The following is a 23230-nucleotide window of genomic DNA, read 5'->3' as shown; positions in this document are numbered from 1 at the left end:
TTTTTAAAAAATCTCAGCAAGGTATACATTTTGCATTGTCTAAATGAGTTGGCAGTGCTTCTATCTGATGATGAGGTAGGTGCGTTTATAAAACAACTTTTTAGGGCTGACTGTCATGGTAAATAAAAAATTGCTTTCCTGGTTCTGTACATTTTCTTCCCCATAAGCAGTGAAAACATAAATCAGTTGGTAGCTAGCAGCTAATTGCTTAGCACTGACATACTTTAGTCAAGTGGGGGCATCGTTGGTCTTTCACAAATAGGTAATATGGCCGAAAGGATTTACTTGTTAAACTTAAGTGGCTGTGATACAGTAAATTACTTGCTCTATTTTTGTCTTAATTTGGGAACTCTCTAGCCATAGGGTGCATAAACAGCATGTTTGTTGTGTATCTATGCATTTAATTATATTACATTGAAAAAATAGGTGGGCTCAGTGCTTTCTCTGTAATTCAGACCTTGGAGTTATGTCAGTCAATTTCTGTTTAATTACATCTAAGAAGTTTTTAAAGTGACAGTATTTCTCTGGTGAAATGAGTGCGTATTTCTTGAAAACATCAGCTGCAATGAGTACGCTCTGTGCTGAATTTGAGAAACAGCTACAGTCTGACAAATGCCTGAAATACTTAATTCCATTTTAATTATTGATTTGTGCTAACAAAAATGTTACTAAAATTGTTTAAATACCCTTTCAGGAAATGGTTGTTATCAGCTAATGATACTTGTTAGAAACCACCCTCTGATAACGATTTATGGGCAAAATTCCTTTTCCACGTAGAAAAAGCAAAGCCTGGAAGAGGAAGCTTAGTGGGTATGGTTGGAAGTTTAGAAACACTGTGCCGTAATTACTTTTATGTAGTCACGCGCTTAAACAGGAAGAGCGCAGCCAAAAACTACGCTGGAGCCTATAGGAGATGGATACATTGATCGTATGTCGCAGACGCAGCGACTGTCATCCCCACGCCGCAATGGTGGTTCGCAACGCGTGGTAAACTCTGCCCCTGCTATGCCTGGCTTTTGATCCAGTGGCAGTGCGAAAGGGCTTGTGGGGAAGCTTTTACACGACGGCATTTTGGGAAGTCTTTCGAGGGTGTGTATCACGGGCCCTGCACTATGGATCTGCCTTAAGTGTTTCAGCACAGCGTTAAGCTGGTACAATTCTTGGCCTGTTCTGCTGTGCAGATCTGGAATCCTGTATATCTGCATCCTTTGGAGACCAGCGCCAAGGGCGACGACTGGGGATAATAACTTGCGATTTGTGTCTTTTGCAAGTTACAGTCATTGTAAACTGACAGCTGTGAAGGACCTGAACTCACATCAAAGGATACAGATCATCTAGTTAGGTCGATTAATGTTAATTCTCATCTTCCATTAAATTCTTTTATCTTCTTCTCTTTTTACTATTCTTTTCGTGTTTTTTTTGCAGCCAAGCCCAATACCAAGTCCTGTTTTGGGGAGAAAGCCAAACGCTAGCCAGTCACTGCTTGTGTGGTGCAAAGAAGTTACAAAAAACTATAGGGGAGTGAAAATCACCAATTTTACTACGTCGTGGAGAAACGGTTTATCCTTTTGTGCAATATTACATCACTTTAGACCAGACCTAATGTAAGTTGTATACTCTTTGTTTGCATAAGCTAACTCTCATAGAAATATGTCGCATTGAAGTTTACGTACAAATCAAATCCCTGTTTGTTTCAGGTGTTGAACTGTTTTCACCCTTTTCTTTCAAGCAGGGAACCATCCTTTCTAAGAAAACAGAGTTATGGATGCTCAAACTTTATGACCTCTTTGCTCTCCCTTGTTGTGTAAACAGTTGTTTCTCCCCTCTCAGTGATTTGTTTTTGCTCTTCTTAATCTATACAAAGAACTGACTTCAAGATGATTATGAAAATTGTGCCAGTGTTGAAATGAGATGAGAGGAATAAGCCTGTAGCTCTTTGTATGCTGACAAGGACGGATTACCTCCTGGTAAATTTGGTTGTCAAGGCTGGCCTCTAGTCCCTGCCTTAACTTCTTTTTTAGATGGAAAGCTTCAGGCAGTGAAACACGTAATCGGTGTTTGTTTATTTATTTATTTATTTATTCCTTTAATTTTCCACACTATTAGTTTTGTTGATTGAATTGCTGTGAAATTGCTAGTTACTGTATGATATTATTGTATGTCAAATTTTTAGATTCAGTTTGTTTTAAAACTGCTGCTTTTATCAAATACTGTACATACCCACTGTGCCATTTTCCCCCTCAGTGACTACAAGTCCCTGAATCCTCAAGATATTAAAGAGAACAACAAAAAGGTAAGAACTGCCAGGGGAAAAAAAAAAAAAAAGACATAGCTTCAATTTTGGCTTCACCGCAGGTTTTTATTAATTTTGGGAAAGTGCGGTTGTTTTGTAAGGTCATAACTGCAGCTCACAGAAGGTATTCAACCTCCCGCCGTTCAAATCGGATGCATTATTGACTCTCGCTTCTCATGGTCTTTAACATTCACAACAAGTGCAAGGCTGGCATTAGAGTTTAATATTTGTATAGCCTACATTAACTGTGAAAGCAGAGGAAAGGGCTGGCCAGCCTTCTGTGATCACTCCTCTGATTTTTCTAATCAGCCACGTAATTAAAAAAAATGAAAAATGTAACTGCCCTTGGTTTGTCGTATGCAAGACTTCTCTTTCTGTTGCTTTAGCGGGGCTCCGTGCATTGGTCACAGTCAATGTTGCTTTGATAGTGATTTTTGTATTTTTAAAGATGAAATTTTACAACTACTTTTATACTGTGCAACTGAGTGTATTTGTGGGTGCAGAACCTGACTTTTTCTGCAAAGTTTAGGATAAAAACTGTTGAGACAACACTTTCCAAATAAATCAAAATATTAATAAAATAGTTTATATCTTTGTTTTGGGCGGCTGTTTTAAACGACTCTTTGTACCTTTGTAATGCAAAGATGTAAAAACTTTCTCTGGAAGATGCCGGAACTCAGTTTAGGAATCACCAGAAGACTTGTTATTTTGGCTCACTGTTTTAGACATGTTACAAACTTCATTTGAGCCCTAGGCACATGTTTAGAAATTATAATTTTCATGTGAGTTGTTGATAATAAAATTGTTCCTGAAGATCATCTGAAAATTGTTTTTAAGTAGCTGCCTTCTTAATGCTGTGATTTTATTTTTATACCCCTTTATAAACACTTAATTGAATTGGGTTGATGGTATAAAAATGTACTTTGAATATTATATAGCAAATATAACTAGAGAATATTGGATTGTAGATATGTGGAATTTCTGAAAGGGATTTATTAAAATTCATTTGTGTTTAGGGTAATTATATTTTAATGTGCCTGAACACTTACCTGTTAGCCAGGGAGTGACTTGTCTTTAAAATAGTACTTAAGTATTACAAATAATGAAATATCTGTGGCAAATGATATCTTTTTCATAATAATATGGGGTCTTATGATGACCTAAGTGGATTATCTGTGACATCACAGTGTTTTCTGTGACCATACGTTTTTGTACTTTAAGTTTCTTTGAGCGTCTGGGCTAATTAAGCCGGATTATAAAAAAGAAAGAAAGAATAGTTTATTAATTAAAAACGTTAGTGGTACAATCAGTCATCTTTGCTTTATGAAACTGTGATGGCAAGCGGTGAACTTTCTAGCCCGTCTCTCTAACAGGATATAGTTCCCAGGATTGAAGAAGTAATGATTGTTGTTATTGTGCAGTTTTTTTCTTTCATCACTTTGCAAGCCTTTGCCTGACAGCTACATTGAGTATCTCAGTTGCTTCCTGCAGATTTATTTCCTGGTCTCACACAGTTCTGCCTGATAACCTCACGTGCCCTTGGTTGGAGTGAATGCAGCACTGGAAACAATGGCTGCTTATAAATTCTATGCAGATATGTAACACATTTGACAATGATTCCTCCTAACCAATTAAAATAACATCTATAGATGAATAGGACAATTTTCTTTGTCTGTAGCAGTTTGGTTTTGTTTTTTTTTTCCTTCCTCTCAGGAAAGGCAGTAAGAGGTGACGGTAGCCATAGATTAAAGGGTAACGCGTAAGAGTATATCTTTTGGAAGTGCATGACTTCATTTGTATTTTAATAAAAAAAGAAGAAATCTTAAGAGGCAACTGTTTCAGTGCAATTACTGTGTATAATTACGCATTGAGATGCACTGTTGCAAAAGGCATACCATTGGAGCTGCTTTATAGCACACACTAGTCATTTGCCAGATTGATGCTGCTACTGATGCTGAACAGCAAAGGGCATTTACCTGTGACATCTGATCTTCGCCAATATGTCAGTGTGTTACATAGTTGGGAAATGGTTGGAATACTGCCTGTGGTGCTTGTGCTGATGGATCCCAATTGATGTCTGTCAATCAGCTTGTCAGTAAATTAAAAAAGAAAAAAGAAAAAACTTCATCAGGAGATGGGTAAATAGGCTTAGTGTCCTGAATATATATACATATGTGTGTGCATATGTATGTATGGTAATTTCCACAATATATCTTACCACCCTCTCAAAAATAAATCCCCAAAAAACACCAAACAATTACTCCAGATTACATTAGCATCAGTCAGAATTCAGATATATTTTTGGTGCATTGTGCTTATTGCAAACTGAAATTTCTGTGAGGAACAGAAGAGAAACTAGGACTATCTTTGAGAAAATCAAAAACGTTACACGGACACCTTCCCAACTGATCCAAAGAGTTGTGGTTCTACTTGAATGTCATATATATAGAAATATCCATATAGCCTTCCCAGTAACGTTAACCAACTAATTTTATTTACTATGTCCATTTAATTATTAGTAAGTAATAATGAAAATTGTGTTAAAATTGTGGCATACTAGCAGTATAGTCCCTTATCAAGAATAGAAATTTTTCATATTGCTAATAACATGTCCTGCACTTTAAAAATGTAAGCTACTAAACTACACTTGGCTGGAGCTTGGAGGGGATGAAAGAATGAGAAGTGGAAGGGCACAACAGTATGGTTCTAATAATGAAATTCTGGTTTTAATTACTTTATTGTTTAGAGCAGCATGTTTCATTTGAGGGATTATTTTGTCGAAATAGTAATATATCTTCTGGATGTTCGACTGGCACTTTCAGTTTGTTGTGATGCTGGGTTTTTTTGCTTTTTTCCCCAGTTTTTGACCATTTCTACTAAACTTCTTAATATATTTGAACTCAATTGTCTTGACAAAATATTTCATTTTGCAAGGAAGGAATCCTTTGAGAATATACATTTAAACAGAAGAATTCAGAATTACAGCAATAGCAATTCAGAATTACAGGGATAGCATTGAGTCAAAACGGAAAAAATTCCTTTCCTTTAAGCTGACAGCCATATTTTTCTAACAGGCATTCATGCTCGCTTCTACTATTTGATTCCACAAAATCATAAGCAAGTATTTAATTGTCTGTGTAGGAGTTGCTTGTTGACCTCAGTGGGATGATGCAGGAGCATAGCTAAACATGCATATAAAACCTTGCAAAATCAAGGCTTAGTTTTGCCTCTGTTTAGCAAAGCGTAATTTGACTTGGGAAGTTTACTCTGTTGATACCATGCTACAAACTAGTTACAAACTAGTTAGAAACACTAGGCATTTATAAATATGCTGGAATATCGAGAAGCTCCCAGCTTTTCTAATAGTGAACACACTGCTATATGGACCCGTACAGAACATACAATTGCTATTTATAGAACTAATGACTGTAAAACATTTGCGTGCCAGTCTGTCTATCTAGTGTATTTTAAAAGGAGAGAAGCAAGAATGCGTATCGTCCAGAATGAGAAGGAGAGCGGAGAGGAAATAAGTATCTAGCATCAGTGCGAAACTATTGTGTTTAATCCCAAGCATCACCAGAAGAACTGGGCAGACAGTAAGAAGTGATTGCAGCTGTATCAAGAATATCCCTCGTTCCAAATTCAATCCTGCTGCTGTAGTGTTACTCATTCTAAGCAAGTGCCTTTCCTGACAACCCTGAAACACTGTCCCCACCTTCATTTTACAGACCCTGGGAGATATTCTTATGATTTAGTTCTATTAGCATATAAATAAGAAATTAAGAGTATGACAGAGTTCAGGTCAAGCCATGTCTATGGGCTTTGGCTGCCGTGGACTGCTAAGCTCATTGCTAGGTCCTTTCGTTCTTCAGATGGTAGCTCCCACTACCTTCAGTGTGGGGTAACAGGTTAAGCCACTGAATCAGCACTGACCCACTTAATCAAACAACAAATCCTGGTGTTACCTTTGGTCCACAGGGCGACACAGCTGGCTTGCTACGCTTTCGTACCCAGCCTGTTTTCTGCTGCTGTATGAGCATTCATCATTCTGAGTACCTGCTATGTCTTAGGCTGCCCACCCAAATCCCTGCACTGCTCTCCTTTAACTCTCTCTGTACTCCTCATGTCTGTTTGGTTCCACTTCTTGTGTCTCCTTCTCCTCCATATCCAGCCTGATCCTGCTCCTCCAGCTCTGTGTCTCAAGACCAGGTAAATGACAGCTGTTCCTCTTCTACCATCCGAGTTCTTTCCGTTCCCTCCCACCCATCATTTTCCTGCTGTTCTGCTCCATCTGGAGCTTTGTATCAGCAAATACAGCAGTTGTATTTTGCACTGCTACTCCTATATCTGAGCACAGGTCTGCTTTTGTAAATGGCATAGCAATCTCTCATAATGAACCTTCCGGAGAAATGATACCCCACTAAAGACCAGCAATGATTTTAGGCCTAATTGTTTTGCACAGGGAGAGCCAGAAGGGCTTAAAAATAAATTATTCAGATAATTTCTATGTCTAGATAAACACTGTGAATCATTTGTTATAGTGATATAAAAATTACTTCACCAAAAATGCTTTGGCAAGTTATACTTGAGCATGAGGGGAAGCATACAAAATTTTGGGAAGATAAATTCCAGCTCTCAGAAGCAGAGTTTGAAAAGTGACTGAAATGAAGACTGTTTGACCCTCGAGTAAGGAATGACATTGCAATGGGAATGAGAGCGCCTCCTTTTCTCAGACCAAGTAAAAATCTGAGTCTGCCAGGAGGCAGCCAAGTCAGACCCACATTCTAACTCACCGTTTAATGTTTACTAGTATGAAAACCAAGAGGATAAAAAAATCATAATTGATTTCCCTTTTCTTTCTTTCTTCCACCCTTCTAAAACTAAATAAATTAAGGAAATGGTGTAAAACTAGGGCAGAGTTGAAGCCAGTGATGTGTGTTATTGTTTCCTCGCAAAAGGACAGGTACTCGTCAATGTCTTAAATTTATGATCCAGCTGTGAACGTTTTAGACCTCTTCGGAAGAGGGTGAAAAGGAGCTGCAGAGTTACTGGGGAAGGAGAAGCGCTGAGTGTGTGAACTGAGTGCGTCTACACTAACAGGAGGCCTTTTTAAAGGCTTCCTTGAAACACAATATTGTCTTCCAGGGTTAATCCAGGATAGTAATAATTAATTGTAAATTGAGAAACAGCTTTAATTCTTCAAAACTAGAAAAACCTGATGCACCAAGCCCACTCACTTAAACGGCTAGCAAAAAGAAGACAATGTGGCCTCACAGAGTGGGAGGCTTGCAGACTGTTTAGCTTTTAGAAATTAAAGTGAAGTCAGAATTCAATTCACTCTCTTATTCTTATAAATTTTGTATCAGCAAATGTTTTTAAAATGCATTTGTTTGCTGGATTAATATGATTTGTGTTTTGTATCAGGTAATCTGTGGTGATGTTCTTTTTGGCTATCTGAACATAGTTTTTCATCAACACAAATCACTGCAATTACATAACCAGTAGAAGGGAGAAGGTTGATCACTAGTGATAAAGCCCACGATGGATTAGTGTCATGTTTCTTGTATCTTTGTTCCCTATCTTAAAAAGCCACCCTTAGTTGCATTTTTCTGGTCCAAGTCTTACACTTTTATTATTTGCTTGTTTCCTGCTATTTGAGTGAGAACCATTTAAGATACTGGTAGGCTTTCGTAGTGCAAACAGAAAGGCTTTTCAGTTGCAATTTCATGAACATCTTTTTACTCATGAAAGTGACATCATTGTGAATAATCGAAGTATAGTATGGTGGTATGTTAAAAATATTTAAAACAATGCTATTAGGTTGACTTTACTGGTCTCATTCTCTTGATTTGCATTGCTATGAAGATACGCTGGGAGAGATCTAGAAACCATCGGGAAAAATCAATGAGTTCAGATTGGATAGTGCAACAAAAAATAATAATTACTGTACTACTGTAATGAAGCTAAAAGGATAATAAGTAATAGAGTTGAACCCATACTGTTCCTGTAATACTGGATAGGTTTTAGGCTTGCTTATTTTGACTGAAACTTCCACTTGCATGCTTGAAATCTTGTGATAAGTAAGAAACTGCCACATTGTAATCTTTATTTTGTCTGTTTTTAAAGGCATACGACGGGTTTGCCAGTTTAGGAATATCACGATTGCTGGAACCTTCTGACATGGTTTTGTTAGCGATACCTGACAAACTGACTGTTATGACCTATCTCTATCAAATTAGGGCACATTTCTGTGGACAAGAATTAAACGTGGTTCAAATAGAGGAGAACAGTAGTAAAAGCACATATAAAGTGGGTAACTATGAAACGGACACAAACAGTTCTGTCGACCAGGAAAAATTCTATGCAGAGCTGAACGACCTGAACCGGGAGCCCGAGCTGCATCCGCCAGACAGTGCTTTGGCAGACTTCGCTTCTCAGGACGACTCCGTGTTTGTAAATGACAGTGGCGTTGGAGAATCTGAGAGCGAGCATCAGACTCCTGATGACCACTTAAGCCCAAGCACAGCTTCCCCTTCTTCTCGCAGGACTCGAAGTGACACAGATGCACAGAAATCCCAGCAGAGCTCTGGAAGGACTTCTGCATCTGAAGACATTGGGAAGTGTACCAGTACAGATACAATGCAAGCGCAGCCTACGACGGGAAGGAAGAAATTGCTAATAGCTGACACTTTAGACTTGAGTGACTTGGCATGTGTCAGTGATCAAAAAGAGGATGTGTCTCCCACAGTTGCTTGTGAAGATAATGACAGGAAGAGACACCAGAGCTCAGACGGTACCACTGGTTTCTTGGAGCAGGAAAAGCTGGGAGGTATAGGATCCACAGAGAGAGCAAGAGCAGATCCTGGTTCACCTGTCACAAAGCCGAGTTTATCTCCTACTTCTAAGCATGGATACTCCTATAATAAGGATACAGATCTTGCAAAGAAACCATGTGCTTCTCCGAGGCAAACAGAATCTGATTCTGACAGTGATGCCAGGACAGCTTTAAATCATGCAGATCAAACTGCAAAAACAGCCCAGGTAAGAAATTTATAATTTTTGTATACCTGTGAATCAGGATGGAGATGCCCTTCAAGTTCTTTCTCCATGTTTGTATTTACACCATATCTTCAGTATAAATGGCAAGGTGGGTGGTGTATTATTGTTGTTGAGCAATAAATACTTTGACTGAAAGTAGATGATGCTGAAAGGAGCCATTAGATGAAAAAATCATTTATAGGAGTTGTCCTACTGTTAATCTTTCCAGTCTCTCTCCGATTAAAGCAAGTAACATTATATTCTCCACCAGGTCAAAGGAGATGGTTTCAAGCTTTTGTCACCTTTCTTCTGAGTATTGCATGCTGAAGCAAAAATTGGAAAAAGACTTACTAACTCATTGATTGATATTCAAAAAATGTAAAATTTTAACTACCTTAAAAAGTACTAAACATATTTCCAAATCTTATCCGAGAAACCACATGGCCTTGTGAACGTAGCCCACAACAGTGAGGCAGAAACTCCAGAATATAAAGTTATGCTGTTCATTGAGTAGCCTCGAGCATGTTACTTGACGGAAACATCATTTTACTTTCTATAAAGATAAAAAGGATATGCCCACCTACCTTGCAGATTTATTGTGAGGATGAAAGTTGAATATTATATAAATGCTGGGTATTATCAGTAAATAGTAACATCACAAAAATATGTTAAAAATCTTATCAACCCTGTTTACAAAAATGCCAAAGCATGCTTATAATTTTACCGCTGTGAAGAGCTTTCTCGACTTTTGACTTTGTTCCGCTTTGTGCAATTAGCTCTGATAAGAAAAGAATATAGCCAGTCTTTTGGTAGTGTGGATTGCTTCAAATATTTTTATATTTTTTTCCTGAGTAAGCGCCATAAAGATTCATTTTATTGCAAGAGAAGCAGTCCATGGATGGGTGATAGTGGCCAAATATTAGTTCCATAGCCAGCTAATTTCTTTCCTTTAATTAGTGAAGTCTCACGAAGTCTCTCTTCATCATCATCTTTGTGTAGTGGTTGAGAAACGAACAGTTTGTCCCATACAGAGTAATAGAGCAGGATGAGACAGGATGTCTTCTCTAGGAAGATTATCATATGGAAGGTGTAGTAGGCCAAGGAAGAGGAAGAGATGGCTCTGAAGACAGTTCTCTGTTGTTAATCTTCTGTGCATTTGCACATGGTAGTAAAATCTCAGATGTGAGTCTCAATCTTCACCTTGAACATGCAGTTGATGATTAGAGTCAACCACCTCAATTTCCATGTGGCTGTTGCAAGAGCACAACCTGCAACATCTGTCCCAGCTCTACCTGATGTAAAGGCCTAGAGACGCATTTTCCCAGAGTCTTCACAGTTAACCTGAATGAAGAAGTCAGTGCTTGGGAGAATATATGTGTGGGAGCTGCGCATGTTTCCTATGGAGAAGCTCCCATTCTGTTGTTTCTACTCTGCAATGTAATCAGCCATATCTATGAAGAAGGGACTTTCCTGTGGTTATTCATAAATGAAGTAGAAGCAGACATTTTTGCAGGGTTTTTTTTGCCTTGTACCAAGCCTCTTTGTGTTCAATTTAAGTTATAAATGAGTGATACCCATATAAGTAGCCAAAGAAGCGTTATATTTGCATACATATTAAAGTAAATAAGTAAACACATAGCACATTTAAAATAGCTTCCATGAAGCCAATTATTTTTTTTCCACAGTTGCAGTTAGAAAGCATTAAATTTTGATAGAAATTAAGTTTTAAGGGGAGGGGAGAGAACTCTAATTTACATTATAAAGGCCTATGACTTTTTTTTAATTTTACATTTTGATCATCTTTACTTTTCATTTCTATAGAATGCTCTGTCACCTCATGAAGCCGCAGTCCATGTGACTCCTGACCTTTATTATATAGGAAGGCTCCTGGCTATTAATTACTGTATAAACATTAAGTACCCTGAGGCTGCCTTGCTTTTAATTGCATTTCTTTATTTTTAAGCAACGAATGTTGTCAAGACAAGAAGAACTTAAAGAACGAGCAAGAGTTCTGCTTGAGCAAGCAAGAAGAGATGCAGCTGTAAAGGCAGGGAATAAGCAACTAACCAGTACGATCATCCCAGCCCGCAATAAGCAGCTGAATGATGTAAGAAATATTGGCCAGTGTGGCAGTTTACATAGTTAAAATTTATTGTATGTGCATATGCTTTTGTGGGGGGCATGTCCTTGCAGAATATTTCTTTTCCACACTGAATTGCTCTGATGTGTCGTGTACCCGTAGTTCACTTTTAAAGCCTGTTTCTCCTGCTGGTGTGGCCAACCGAAAAATGCCTTAGGCTTCACTGGAAGCAGAGGTCTGGGAGCACCTTCTTTGATTGGCACTGAAGTTTCTAATGGGATGAAAAACAAAAGTTACTTGTTAAATGATAGTGAACTAATTTATGCTATTTTTGATTACTTCTCTTTTTTTAGTTAATGTAAATGCATTCCCTGAGCCTGTGATGTCAGCTACTTGCTGCTTCATAAGTGTTGTTGCAGTGAATGAAGCTGCTTGTGACAGTCTTGTAAAAGAGTTGATGGAACAATTCCTTTTTATCACCAAAGTTGATTATGCTCGTGAGATGGGAAAGTGGAGCTGGGGAATGAGCTCAAGTGTTGAAGCAGCTATGGTTGCACCTCCAGTGGCCTCCGTGGTGACCTGGAAGGATGCATACTCTCTGGAGATGAAAGCTAATTAATTTTTATGCAAACCTTTGCAATGCGGGTTTTGTGATTCTAACTATTGCACATTAGAGACTGTACTGGCAACTGAGAATGTAAATGTAACTGAAAAATAACGATACAGAGAAAGGCTTGAATCTTTACTGATTCACATCTTTCAGAGCCTAGTCCTGAGGGGCAGATTCTGCTTTTTACGTAATTGGGATCATACAATAAAAAAATGAAGACAGTGATTTACATGTCTCATTTCATTCTCTTAACTTCCTTGGATCCATGCTGTACTTTTTTTTTTTTCCTTAGCAGTTCCTCTCCCCAAACTGACACTTCTTTTTTATTCAAAATATATTCATATATACAGACAAATCTTATTTGTATAGTGATAACATAATGATATATAAGCAATTTTTCTATTAATTTGTATTCAAGTTTTTTGTAGATAACTATATTTTAGTATAAATTTCACTTTGGATTTTTTTTTATGAGTTTTTCATAAAGCAAACAGCATTAGAGGAGGGATACTATGGGCAACTACTCAGGCAGGAACAACTGTAATTAAAGTTGCCTAACATTTTTTTATTACAAGCAACTATTTTCAAAGGTTTTACAACTTTGCTAGTATTTCATTGTTCGAGCTGAAATTTTCCCCGTCAGCTCTCTGCCTCAGGGTCATTTCTTTTTTTTCTTTTTTTTACTTCAAAAAAATAGCTGTTCAACTGTTTCTCAGTATTAGGTTGGATGAAGCATTGTTTTATCCATGTTAAAAAATGGCTGATGGGAAGAAGATTCCATCCTCTTGAAAAATCTGTTCAGAACAATCAAAGCTGCGTTAATAGTACAATCTTGTCAGAAAGCCTTGAAGTTCAGAAAAGTTGGTAAGTGTCAGTAAAAATTGTCTGTATGGACACAGCACAACAAGAGCATCTTTTACCATTGCTCCCCTGAGGGTCAGGGCCCACTCTGATGCAGATCATAATATTGGAAAGCAAAACTTTCTCTTTCAGACTCAAACTCCTGCTGATGAAATCCAAACAGGAGGAAAAGGAGTTACCCCACTGGCATGCAGAGGAAAGGTGCCCCAGGTAGATGGCAAGGAGGTAGATGGCAATGTGAAGTTACACAAGAATGAAGACTGGCCATGAAAACCAGCTGAAGGACAGAAGATAGGGACAGAGCTTTCAGGGTGAGAGTCAGGATTGCGTAGTTCGGGCACCCAGATTACCCGTGGGACTTCATTTTATTTAGTACAGAAGCTGAAAAATTAATTAGAAGACTGCAGGGGAGGGAAGGGCAGTCTTTTAGGGCTGCTCTGCAGAGCCAGTTTCTTGCTGCCTCCATCAGAAGCTCTTTACAATGTTGGGAAGGTACCTTCAACCCAACGTACTCAAGGTGGCGGATTCCTTGATTTCTGATTTCCAACCCAAGATTGTTGGGCACTGATTTCTGGAAGTTTTGAATGCACCCGGCTGTAGCCAAGTCAGAGAGAACCAAGCTGTGAACAAATGGTCCTGGCCCTCTGAAATCCTGGGTGCTCCAAGCAAACAGGTAATGGGCACTCTTGACTTGAGTTGACTGTAACATAGGAGTAACAAAAGCCTCTCAGCTCAGTAGGATGTTGTGGAAATGGAATTTGGAAACTCTTAGATATGATAGTGAAGAGTGCTACAGAAATGCTCTGGATGAAATGAATTATATGTTCAGAGAAAAGTTTAAATAGTGTATTTTAAATAAGGTGTGGGGCAAACAGTTAATGATGAGGGTAAAGTGACATATTGAATGTTCATCCACTGAACATTGTCAGTCATGGCCACTGAAAAGGCAAGTACCCTGTAGGGAAAAAAAAGTATAGGTTATGGAATTAAAGGCTACAAAATGAGAACCAATACAAGGTTGTACAGCTAGTGTAATTTCGACATTTTCTAACTTTTGAGTGCTTGACTTCCCACGCTCAACATTCTCCTAATGCGTTTCAGTGGGAAATATGCACTGTGAAATAACTATACTTGCCTTTAAAGGAGGCAGGTATAGTATTCATATCTCATATATTATATAAAGTCGATATGTAATAATGTATATCATATAAAGCTGTGTAGAACATATATATGTGTCATACATATCCATACGTGTGTATGTTCTTAATGAGGATGTATGTATGCATCAACATATATAGATATAGGAAAAAATACATAGATTTCTGTTTTTCTTTAACATACCTGATCTTCATAGAGATGAGACATCTCCATTTGATGTAGCTGTGCCAGTTTACTGCAGGTCATTGCTTGTTTAGTTGTTAGAAGCACAGACTTATTTCTATTCAGTATTTTCTGATCATTAAGGTTAGTGATAAGAACTTTGACGCAAAGCAGTGCTGTATGTGCCAGTGTGCAGTAATGTGTAGTAGTGCATTATCCAAATTAGAGTTATGATAGTGAGAATCAGCATTTAGTCATGGGAATCGAACTAGGCTCATTTTTGGGATGAATTGAGAGGGATTCTGAAGAAAACGGCTTAAAATAGGAAGATCTAGTTTTGAATAAGAAAACTTTAAAGAGATAGTTCAGGGCCAATACTTTCAAAAGTAACTCTTGAAGTTTGCAGTTGCACCTTTTTTGATACCTTCACGAAAAGTTTTGAGCAGCCCAGTCTTTCAGCGTGTGCTCTGAAAATCAGTCACTCCAACTAAGCTAAGCTTGCAGAGTCATTATTTACTTTTGAAAACCTTGTCTCATAGGCCTTGCTGCTAGCACTTTACATTGGTCATATGAGAACTATGGATTACCGTTTTCTTAGTAAACAAGTGAGAACAATGTACCGTGCGTGGGGTTGTATTGCTGCTTGAGGTGAACAAAAGGGAGGAAATTTCCAAGTTTGTTGCATGGTCAGAAATAGAGATTATTTGGTATGTGCTCACCTGATTTGATTTGGTAAAAGTCTTTTTTGAAAAAAGTAGTGTTCCGTTTCTCCTCTAAGCATAGAGCAAATACCTTAGACCTTCTTCAGCCTGAACCTTACCCTTCTTCTGGTAGAACCAATTCTGTGTTATTTTTGCCAGTGGTCATTTACTCTGGGCTTGCTTTTTTTTTTCTTTTTTTTCTCCTTTTTTTTAAAGTCTCTGTTGTCTCTATTGACCACTAACTGGCCTCTCATGAAATACTGGCTGTTTTCCCATGACTTGGTCATTCTCTTGGCTGTTTACCCCTTTTTCTTGAGTCTTCTTTGTTGCTGCAGTATGCTTCCATCTTCTCATGTTTGTACTCTGGGGTTACGCCTGTGTCCATATTCTCACTTGCTTTCTTTTTTCTTTCATTTGAACTCAGAAATTGATAAAGTTGCAGGAACAGAAGATTAAGGCACCAAATTTGCTTGTATACCTGTTAACTCAGTCCCATTTTCCTCTGAATCACGTATTTCTCATTGCATCCCAAGCTGAATTCTCTTCCCCTTCTTTAGTTTGTGACTTCTTTCCTCTCTCTCAGACAGTATTTCAACTGTCTGCCCTGGCCATTTCAGCTCCCCTTCTTTTCCTTTTTAGCTTTTCTTTCTCAATACTGACTCTCTTTACTCTTTCTTCCCTGGGACATCTTCTCTCTGTGTCTTCTGGCCCATCATCTTCCATTCCCGTTCAACCCACCTGACTTAGTCCTGTCGTCCTCTGCTTGCTTCCTCTATTTGTATCATATTAGCCCCTTTTCTCCCATTTCTTCCCTACTTGCAGCATGATAGAAGTTTTCACTGTTAGGTCTACTCATTTCGTGGTTCTCTGAAGCCTTCAATTTGCAAGCTGTATGCATGCCAGCCTGTATGGAGGTATGTAAGCCTGTAGGCAGGTATTTAAAGTCTAAGAAGAGGCTGCATTGATCAGAAACTCCTTGAAATCATGCTCATGGTTTGGAAGGATCATAGATATGTCTTTAAAATTGGTGCAGCCTTTTGGTGACTGGAAGAATTAGCTTAAAAGCTCTGTGAACACAGTTACTGATCCCCTCATGGATCCCTTTCTCTATGGTAGATTTATGAACAGCTCAGCCTTTCTGCTTGCTGTCTTGATGTAGGTGTGCATGTAGTGACTTTTTTACAAGATGCTTCTGTCATTTCCAATCTGGTATGGCAGCTGTAATCACTTAGCTTTTAGCCAGGAAATGCTTTTTATTAGCTTACTCGTTTTTATTTAACTCACCTTTTCTCGTGATGAATATATCACAGGGCTAGAAGGGACATATCTGCTCCCACCAGATGCTATAAAATATCAACCTGTAGTGATGGTTGTCAGCAGCGGCAGCTTCGCTGGAATGAGATGTTGGAAAAGCAAGGAGACGGGAGCTGGTCTCTGCAACCTAACTGGCAAAGTGGCAGGCTAGAGGGGACCACAAAAGGCAGGAGATACACCAGAAGGACGGCATGCCATCCAGAGGGACCTGGACAAGCTGGAGAGGTGGGCCTGTGTGAACCTCATGAGGTTCAACAGGGCCAAGTGCAAGGTCCTACACCTGGGTTGGGGTAATCCCCGCTATCAATACACGCTGGGGAATGAAAGGATCGAGAGCAGCTCTGCTGAGAGTGACTTGGGGATACTGAGAGACGAAAGGCTGGACACGAGCCGGCAATGTGCGCTGGCAGCTCAGAGGGCCAACCGTATCCTGGGCTGCATCAAGAGAAGGGTGGCCAGCAGGTCCAGAGAGGTGATTCTGCCCCTCTACTCTGCTCTGGTGAGACCTCACCTGGAGTACTGCGTTCAGCTCTGGAGCCCTCAGCACAAGAAGGACATGGAGCTGTTGGAGCGGGTCCAAAGGAGGGCTACAAAAATGATCCGAGGTCTGGAGCACCTCTCCTATGAGGACAGGCTGAGAGAGTTGGGCTTGTTCAGCCTGGAGAAGAGAAGGCTGCAGGGAGACCTGATTGCAGCCTTTCAGTACTTAAAGGGAGCCTATAGGAAAGATGGGGACAATCTTTTTAGCAGAGACAGCAGTGACAGGACAAGGGGTAATGGTTTTAAACTAAAACAGGGTAGGTTTAGGCTGGATATAAGGAAGAAATTCTTTACAATGAGGGTGGTGAAACACTGGAACGGGTTGCCCAGAGAGGTGGTGGAGGCCCCATCCCTGGAAACATTCAAGACCAGGTTGGACAGGGCTCTGAGCAACCTGATCTAGTTAGCGGTGTCCCTGCTCGCTGCAGGGGGGTTGGACTAGATGACCTCTAGGAGTCCCTTCCGACCCAAAACTTTCTGCGATTCTGTGACATATTCAGGAGTCACAGGGCTAAAAGGTCTTTCAAGCAGGGAACCCTCAATTGCAGAATGTGGAGTAGAATCCATAATTCTTGAATCTCAGCGTAACTCCACTCTCAGCGAATATCTGTGAAGGCCAGTGGCAAAATGTTTGTCTTATTCTCCTTTAATGACTGGTCCACATAAATACTGGAAGTTTATTGCAGCTGTCGTTTACTCTGTAAACTCAAATGGCTATGGTTATGGAGTCAGCGTGATTACAGAGAATGGAATTAGGAGTTAAGAAATGCACAGACAACTTTAATTAACATCCTTTGTGTATATGCATTATGATGCAGTCTTTAATTATGTTATCGCGTACTATTTTCCCCAAAGCAATTGTGTCTCATTGAGCTTAGATGTTTGAGGTGATGTAGAAGGCTGTTTGTCCAGAGGACCTCTGTCCTTTTGGTTGCAGAAATTGGAAGCTGTGCGACAAACGAAGCAGGGATTGCAAGGAGCAAAAGGATGAGGTCACGGTTAAGGTTCTCGAAAGAATTAAATGTAATGCTGCCTTGCCTCAGAGTTCCTGATCAGTACTGCTAAGTGTTTTGAACCAAACTTGCTCCAAGTTGTCATTAATTTTGTATCCTTCCTTTACGGATTGCCGTTTGAGGCGAAGGTTTGATTTGCAGATGTATTGAGCATGAAGGTCTGTCAGGGAAATCAATTGGAGCCATGCTTCAGACACATAAAGGGCTGCATAAAGCTTAGTATACTGAAAAAACTCCAGGTAATAGACTTCCCAGAGTGAGCACCCAGTGTTAGATCCTTTTAGCTGTATCTCTCCGTCTCAGTTCTCATCCGAAGAACAGGGTAATAACACCACCACGGGGTGTTGTGAGAAGGGAATGTGATTAATGCTTTTGAGGCACTTAAATGCCGTAGTGATGAGCACTGTAGAAAAGCCCTTGAAGAAATTAATAATTCTGCCCACAGAGCAGGATTTGAATATTGCGGAGTAAAGAATGGTGCTACATATTGATGGGCATACGTATTGAACAGTGACAATAACCCAAAGTATCGAACGCTACTGGGTAGAGCTCAGATCTGGGCCGAATATCAGAGAAGAGTAAAAGTAAAAGGCAGTGCCGCGACAAGGCTCTATTCTAAAGGATACAGAGCAGGATGAAAACTAAGATTGTGCTCAGTAGTTTTATTTCTCGCACCTCCTAAATCATGTGTCAAATTCTTTTAACTTGTTTTTGCAGCGTAGGTAGCTGTAGCAGAGAACACCGTGTAGTATGGAATTAATTAAAAATAGTGCTCATCTGGCAAAGGATGTGTTTTTCTTTCTAACACGGGCCACAGATTGTTCCTGAAGTTAATTGGGTTTTGCTTGAGCTAAGGATTCCCCCTTGGTGAATTTAGATGCGGGACTGGGCCCTTCATATGGATTCGGCTAAAAATTTGGCATATTTAGGACCTAGCGTAGGTGCTGGGATGCAGTTCAATAGCAAGATACCTGGAGGGAATCGCTCTGTCTTTTGTCTCTTGTGTAATAGGAAAATAGTAATTCTTTCTTCACAGCAGCAGTCTGAGGATGACTACACTAAAATTTTTGAGAGACTCCGTTTATACAGTAAGTATTTAAAACCAACTTAATATAAACTGAAGGGGTGTTTTCAGAGAGCCATCCTGACGCTGCTGCTGTGCTTAAATGCAACTGTTGCTAGCCTGCTTTCTGTACAGAGAAAGATTTGGTTTTACTTATCTCTGCTACCATTATTTCGTATTTATTCAAGTTGAATGACAGCTATAGCTGCCTAAATATAAGAAAAAAAAATAGGTTTGAAAGAGTAGCAGGGACTATATTCAGCTTTTGTAGTAGAATTTGCGGATACAAAGTACCTCACCAAAAAGCTGTTACCTCCAAACACGCGAACACTGTCTGTATACAGAGGGCAGAGGAACGGGCTATGCCATGAGATTGTTTCTTTCTGCTCAGAATATTGCTTTTTATTACTCCCTTGCTCAAAGGACTTGTTGCAGCTGTATCTAATTCATATTTAATAAGCTCTTTCTACTTCAGGTGTCAATCTGCTTTGTCCATTACTTTTCATTTTCATAAATATTTGAGTGCAAAATGGTAACTTTTTTTGCATCCACAGTGGACTAGTGGAAATGGAAATCCTTTTAGAAAAGCTTCACATAGTGACAAAATCTAAAGGGAGATGAGTTTGTATACTTTAACTTTGATTGCATACATTTGCACAGAAACGGGATATGCCAGCTGCCATAAAATAAAAATAACGTATTATTTAAAATGCTCAGAAAAAATAGATTTAATAAATGGTCACGTTTATTATCATGTCCTGCAATGATCTGCTACCCTGCTGAGCTAATAAGCTCCTAACAGTCCTGCTCTAATATGTGTCCAAAAAGTAAACTCTAGTCAACATGACCTGGAGTGGTACAGAACGCAAATTCACAGTAGACAACAGAAACAGGGTATGCTAATTTGATTGAAAGATGCCTTAAATTCAAGTTAGCATTGCAAGTATTCTTTCCTCCAAATATTTTAACGGGTTCTTGAAAATGAGTACAAGATAGCTTTCTTCGGTAATTTTTATTTCTACATGAAACCAGGATCCCTACTTCTGTTGCATTAGGAAAGGCATCTAGCTTATTAGTGGATTTTTTTTTTTTTTTGGAGTTTCCTCAGCTGGAAAATAAATGCCTGTGATTGAGGTGGTAATGTTAATTCATTTAAGGAAACATTCCCATGTTGTTCCCATCTTGCTTTTCTTAAAAAACAAAGAGAGAAAAACTGATCTTTATAAATTAAACTTCTAACATGAATTTATTGAGGTGTAGGACTTTGCAGATGGCAACCTTGGTCTTTTAATATTAATTGGAAAATATTGATTGAAAAAAGACTAGTCTGTCATGCTGATAATTGTGACCAGATTTAGATATGATCACTAGATCTTCCTGTGATTACAAAGAAGCAGTTACGATCTAATTGGTAAAAAGATTGAACATTATTTTGGTAATCCCTGAGCTTTGGTAACTTATTCCCCGTTGTTCATTTATATGTCTTGTCTGTATGCCACTATAAAGTGGTTAAATATGGTTTAAGCTGATAAGACTATGCTGTATAGTATTTACATTTCATGAGCATTCCAAGTTTTATAGCTGTTTTAACATTATACTTTTCTTTAAATGAAGCTTAGACCTGCTGACTGAACACTTCAAAACCACATCTGAACTGATATTTACTTCTTTATAACGACATGCTCAAGTTGAGATAGCCTGATCTCATTTCCTTGATGGCAAGAACAAACAAGTTGTTTTATTTAACGTTACTCAATACATGAAATATAAAAATAATCTGTAACTTTCCAAGAAGGTTCTACATTTTTTGACTTCATGTTTGATCTTTTTAAGCACTTTCTTACTATGAAGTTATGATATTTCACTGTACAAAAATAGTGCTATAGACAACTACATGACATAACTGGGAAAATAAATCAATTAGTGCAAGTAAACCCATTTGTAAGAAGAATTAGTGTGCACTGTCAGTTTTAGACCAGGAGGGATTTCATGAATAAAGTGTAACCTTTGATAATGCAAGACAAATGTTACGCAGTTTGAGCTTTAGATATAAATGCTTGAGATTCTCAACTGAATTTTATTGCTGTTATTTCCGTAAACTGTATTTATTTACACTGCTTGAGCATCTGGCCTAAATATTTAAGTACATGGTTATTTATTATCTGGATGTACATTCAAGGTGCTGCGTGGTCTGCAGCTGTAACATTAATTTGCACGCTCACAGAAAATAGGCTGCCAATTTATTAACTGAATTTTAAGATCATCTGAATAATGTTAGTTCAAAAACTTAAGCATCTTCTATTCTTTTATGAACATTAGCAAAAAAAAAAGGTCTCAGTGTTGCAGAGCTTTTCCCTTTGTGTACAAAGCGAGACCTGGATTTCTTAGCATTTGGAATGCTCTTTTTCTATCGCCGCTAATAACTGTGGACGTTTTCTGTGTGGATGTTCGGTACACGCTGTTGTGAATCCCAGGATGATATCGCCATTACTTAGAGCTGTATTTTGCATTGCCTATTCTGTTATTGCTCAGCATGCACAAGGGTAGAGTTAAAATCTTTATTCATTTCATTTAAAAATGTTTCTTTTGTTCTCCTTATCATGTTCTGGCTTTCCCAAGGATATATGCCTTGAACGAAAAGTCACATGTGCATTACTAATTGTGTGCCATTGTATTTACAGTTCCTAGTGGTGGCACTGTGAAGCTACTAATTCTTTTGCTTCACTTGATGTAAAATAATCTGAGTGTCTTTGATAGCAGTGAAACAGTATTAATTGTTTTGTACATTTCTTGGTCACTCTTCTTAGGTGGTCTTCATAATCTATTAGAACTTTCAGCCAGATTTTTGTAATGTCATGCCTCCAGCAGTGATTAAATTGGTAATTAATGAACAGTCCTTGGCAACATAAACCACATCCCGTTAATTTTCCCTTTTGAGTTTTTAGAAGTTGTCGCCTCTGTCAGAAAGCATTGCGCCACCTTGCTACGGCCCCTTGGCATGAAACCACAACGGCTTGATTTTTTGCAGCCATTAGTAGATCAGAGCAGTAATTTCACAGTATTTTGGTCAGGGTAATTATAGTACCAAGTACCGAGTAGAGTTGGGAATTCACACAAGAAGTCCAGAAATACCAGGTGAGCTTCCTTGTGTTCACTGGGACGTTATGATTAGTTTAATTGGGCTTTGTTTGATTTCAGCCGCAGAGACTCTTTGTGCCACGGCACTGCAGCCGCTTTCCACTTTAGTGTTTCTGACCTGCATTGACAGGAACTGGTGCAAAAATGAACTCTTTGAAGTGGGACTCTTTGGAGAGGGCAACTAAAAAAGGGGGAAAGGGATGTGTAAATAGTTTACTGTAGCAAAGCTCAAAACCGGACCGAATACTCTGCATTTTGCAGGTGATGTGATTCAAGTTCTTTTATATTTTCAGCCGGAACCGGTAATATTTCTGTGATGTTCGTGCGAATACTTAGTAAATTACTGTATTTAAAAACGCAGTCTTTTTTTAATCGCTGGCTTTTATATAGCACCTGCTGTTCTACCTTCCTTTGAAGATACAGTCATTTCTCCCACCAGAAATGCTGCGAAGCATCTCTTTAGTCCTGGAAACAAATCTGGACGAATGCATTAATGAGACTGCAGCTGCACTTAGTAGTTCACATGTCACAAAATAGTAGGTAAAGGCATTCATACTTGAGTGACTGACTATAGGTGTAGCAGCCTTCAGCAGTGCATTGTGCACATTAAAGTTTAAATAGTCACTTGCCTGTTGGCTTCTGAATGAAAGGACTGTCACTGGTCACTTCTCCTGAAGCCTTAATGAAACCAAATAGTTTGCTACGAGTTTGGGCCTAACCATTGGGGTGTTTCATGCAGTCTTGTCAGTTGATGTTCATGAATTGACTTGAACGGAGATCAAAGTGTTTCTCAAAATGGAGAAGCAGGGAGAGAGACAGCTCCTTCAATTGCACCACAAGAGCTAATCAAGCCATCAGTTCTTTATGCACTCTGCGTGCCTTTAGAATTTAATACCCAATGGTTTGTCAGGACAAATTGAAATTCGGGGGTTGGGGGGAGGGGGTCCCCTCCTCGGCCCGCTGCAAATAAAATACGCGCTTCACTCTTCTGGAGGCTCCTTTTGGTAAATTTTATAATTTAATGTGAAACTGCAATGTTGCTTAAATATTTGGGGTTGGAAAAAAAAAAAGTTAAGGTAAAGGATTCAATGGGCATTATACGCCTTAGTGCTAATTAAAGATCCAGATTTAAAGTGAAAGAGAAACTAAACTCAGCATTTTTTTTTATTTCTTTGATTGCTAATGAACTTTTTTTGCTGAAACATTTTAAATTGGATTCAGAAGATAGTTTTTTGAGTGTCAGTTAAAACAAAGTCATG

The 23230-nt window shown here is 38.8% G+C and overlaps 1 protein-coding gene across 11 annotated transcripts in view; it reads left to right on the top strand.

Annotated features, from left to right (window-relative positions):
• Positions 1-23230, top strand: part of EHBP1 (EH domain binding protein 1) — a 231255-nt gene that overhangs the window by 147115 nt on the left and 60910 nt on the right. For all 11 annotated transcript variants that reach the window (XM_075413349.1, XM_075413358.1, XM_075413354.1 and 8 more), the window contains 4 exons: positions 1426-1604; positions 2245-2293; positions 8420-9334; positions 11295-11438. In XM_075413349.1, the coding sequence (XP_075269464.1) occupies positions 1426-1604; positions 2245-2293; positions 8420-9334; positions 11295-11438 (1287 nt within the window). The remainder of the gene's footprint in view (positions 1-1425; positions 1605-2244; positions 2294-8419; positions 9335-11294; positions 11439-23230) is intronic.

The sequence above is a fragment of the Opisthocomus hoazin genome, chromosome 2 (genome assembly GCF_030867145.1).
Source record: "Opisthocomus hoazin isolate bOpiHoa1 chromosome 2, bOpiHoa1.hap1, whole genome shotgun sequence".
Lineage (NCBI taxonomy): Eukaryota > Metazoa > Chordata > Aves > Opisthocomiformes > Opisthocomidae > Opisthocomus > Opisthocomus hoazin.
This window is presented reverse-complemented; position numbering and strand designations above follow the sequence as displayed.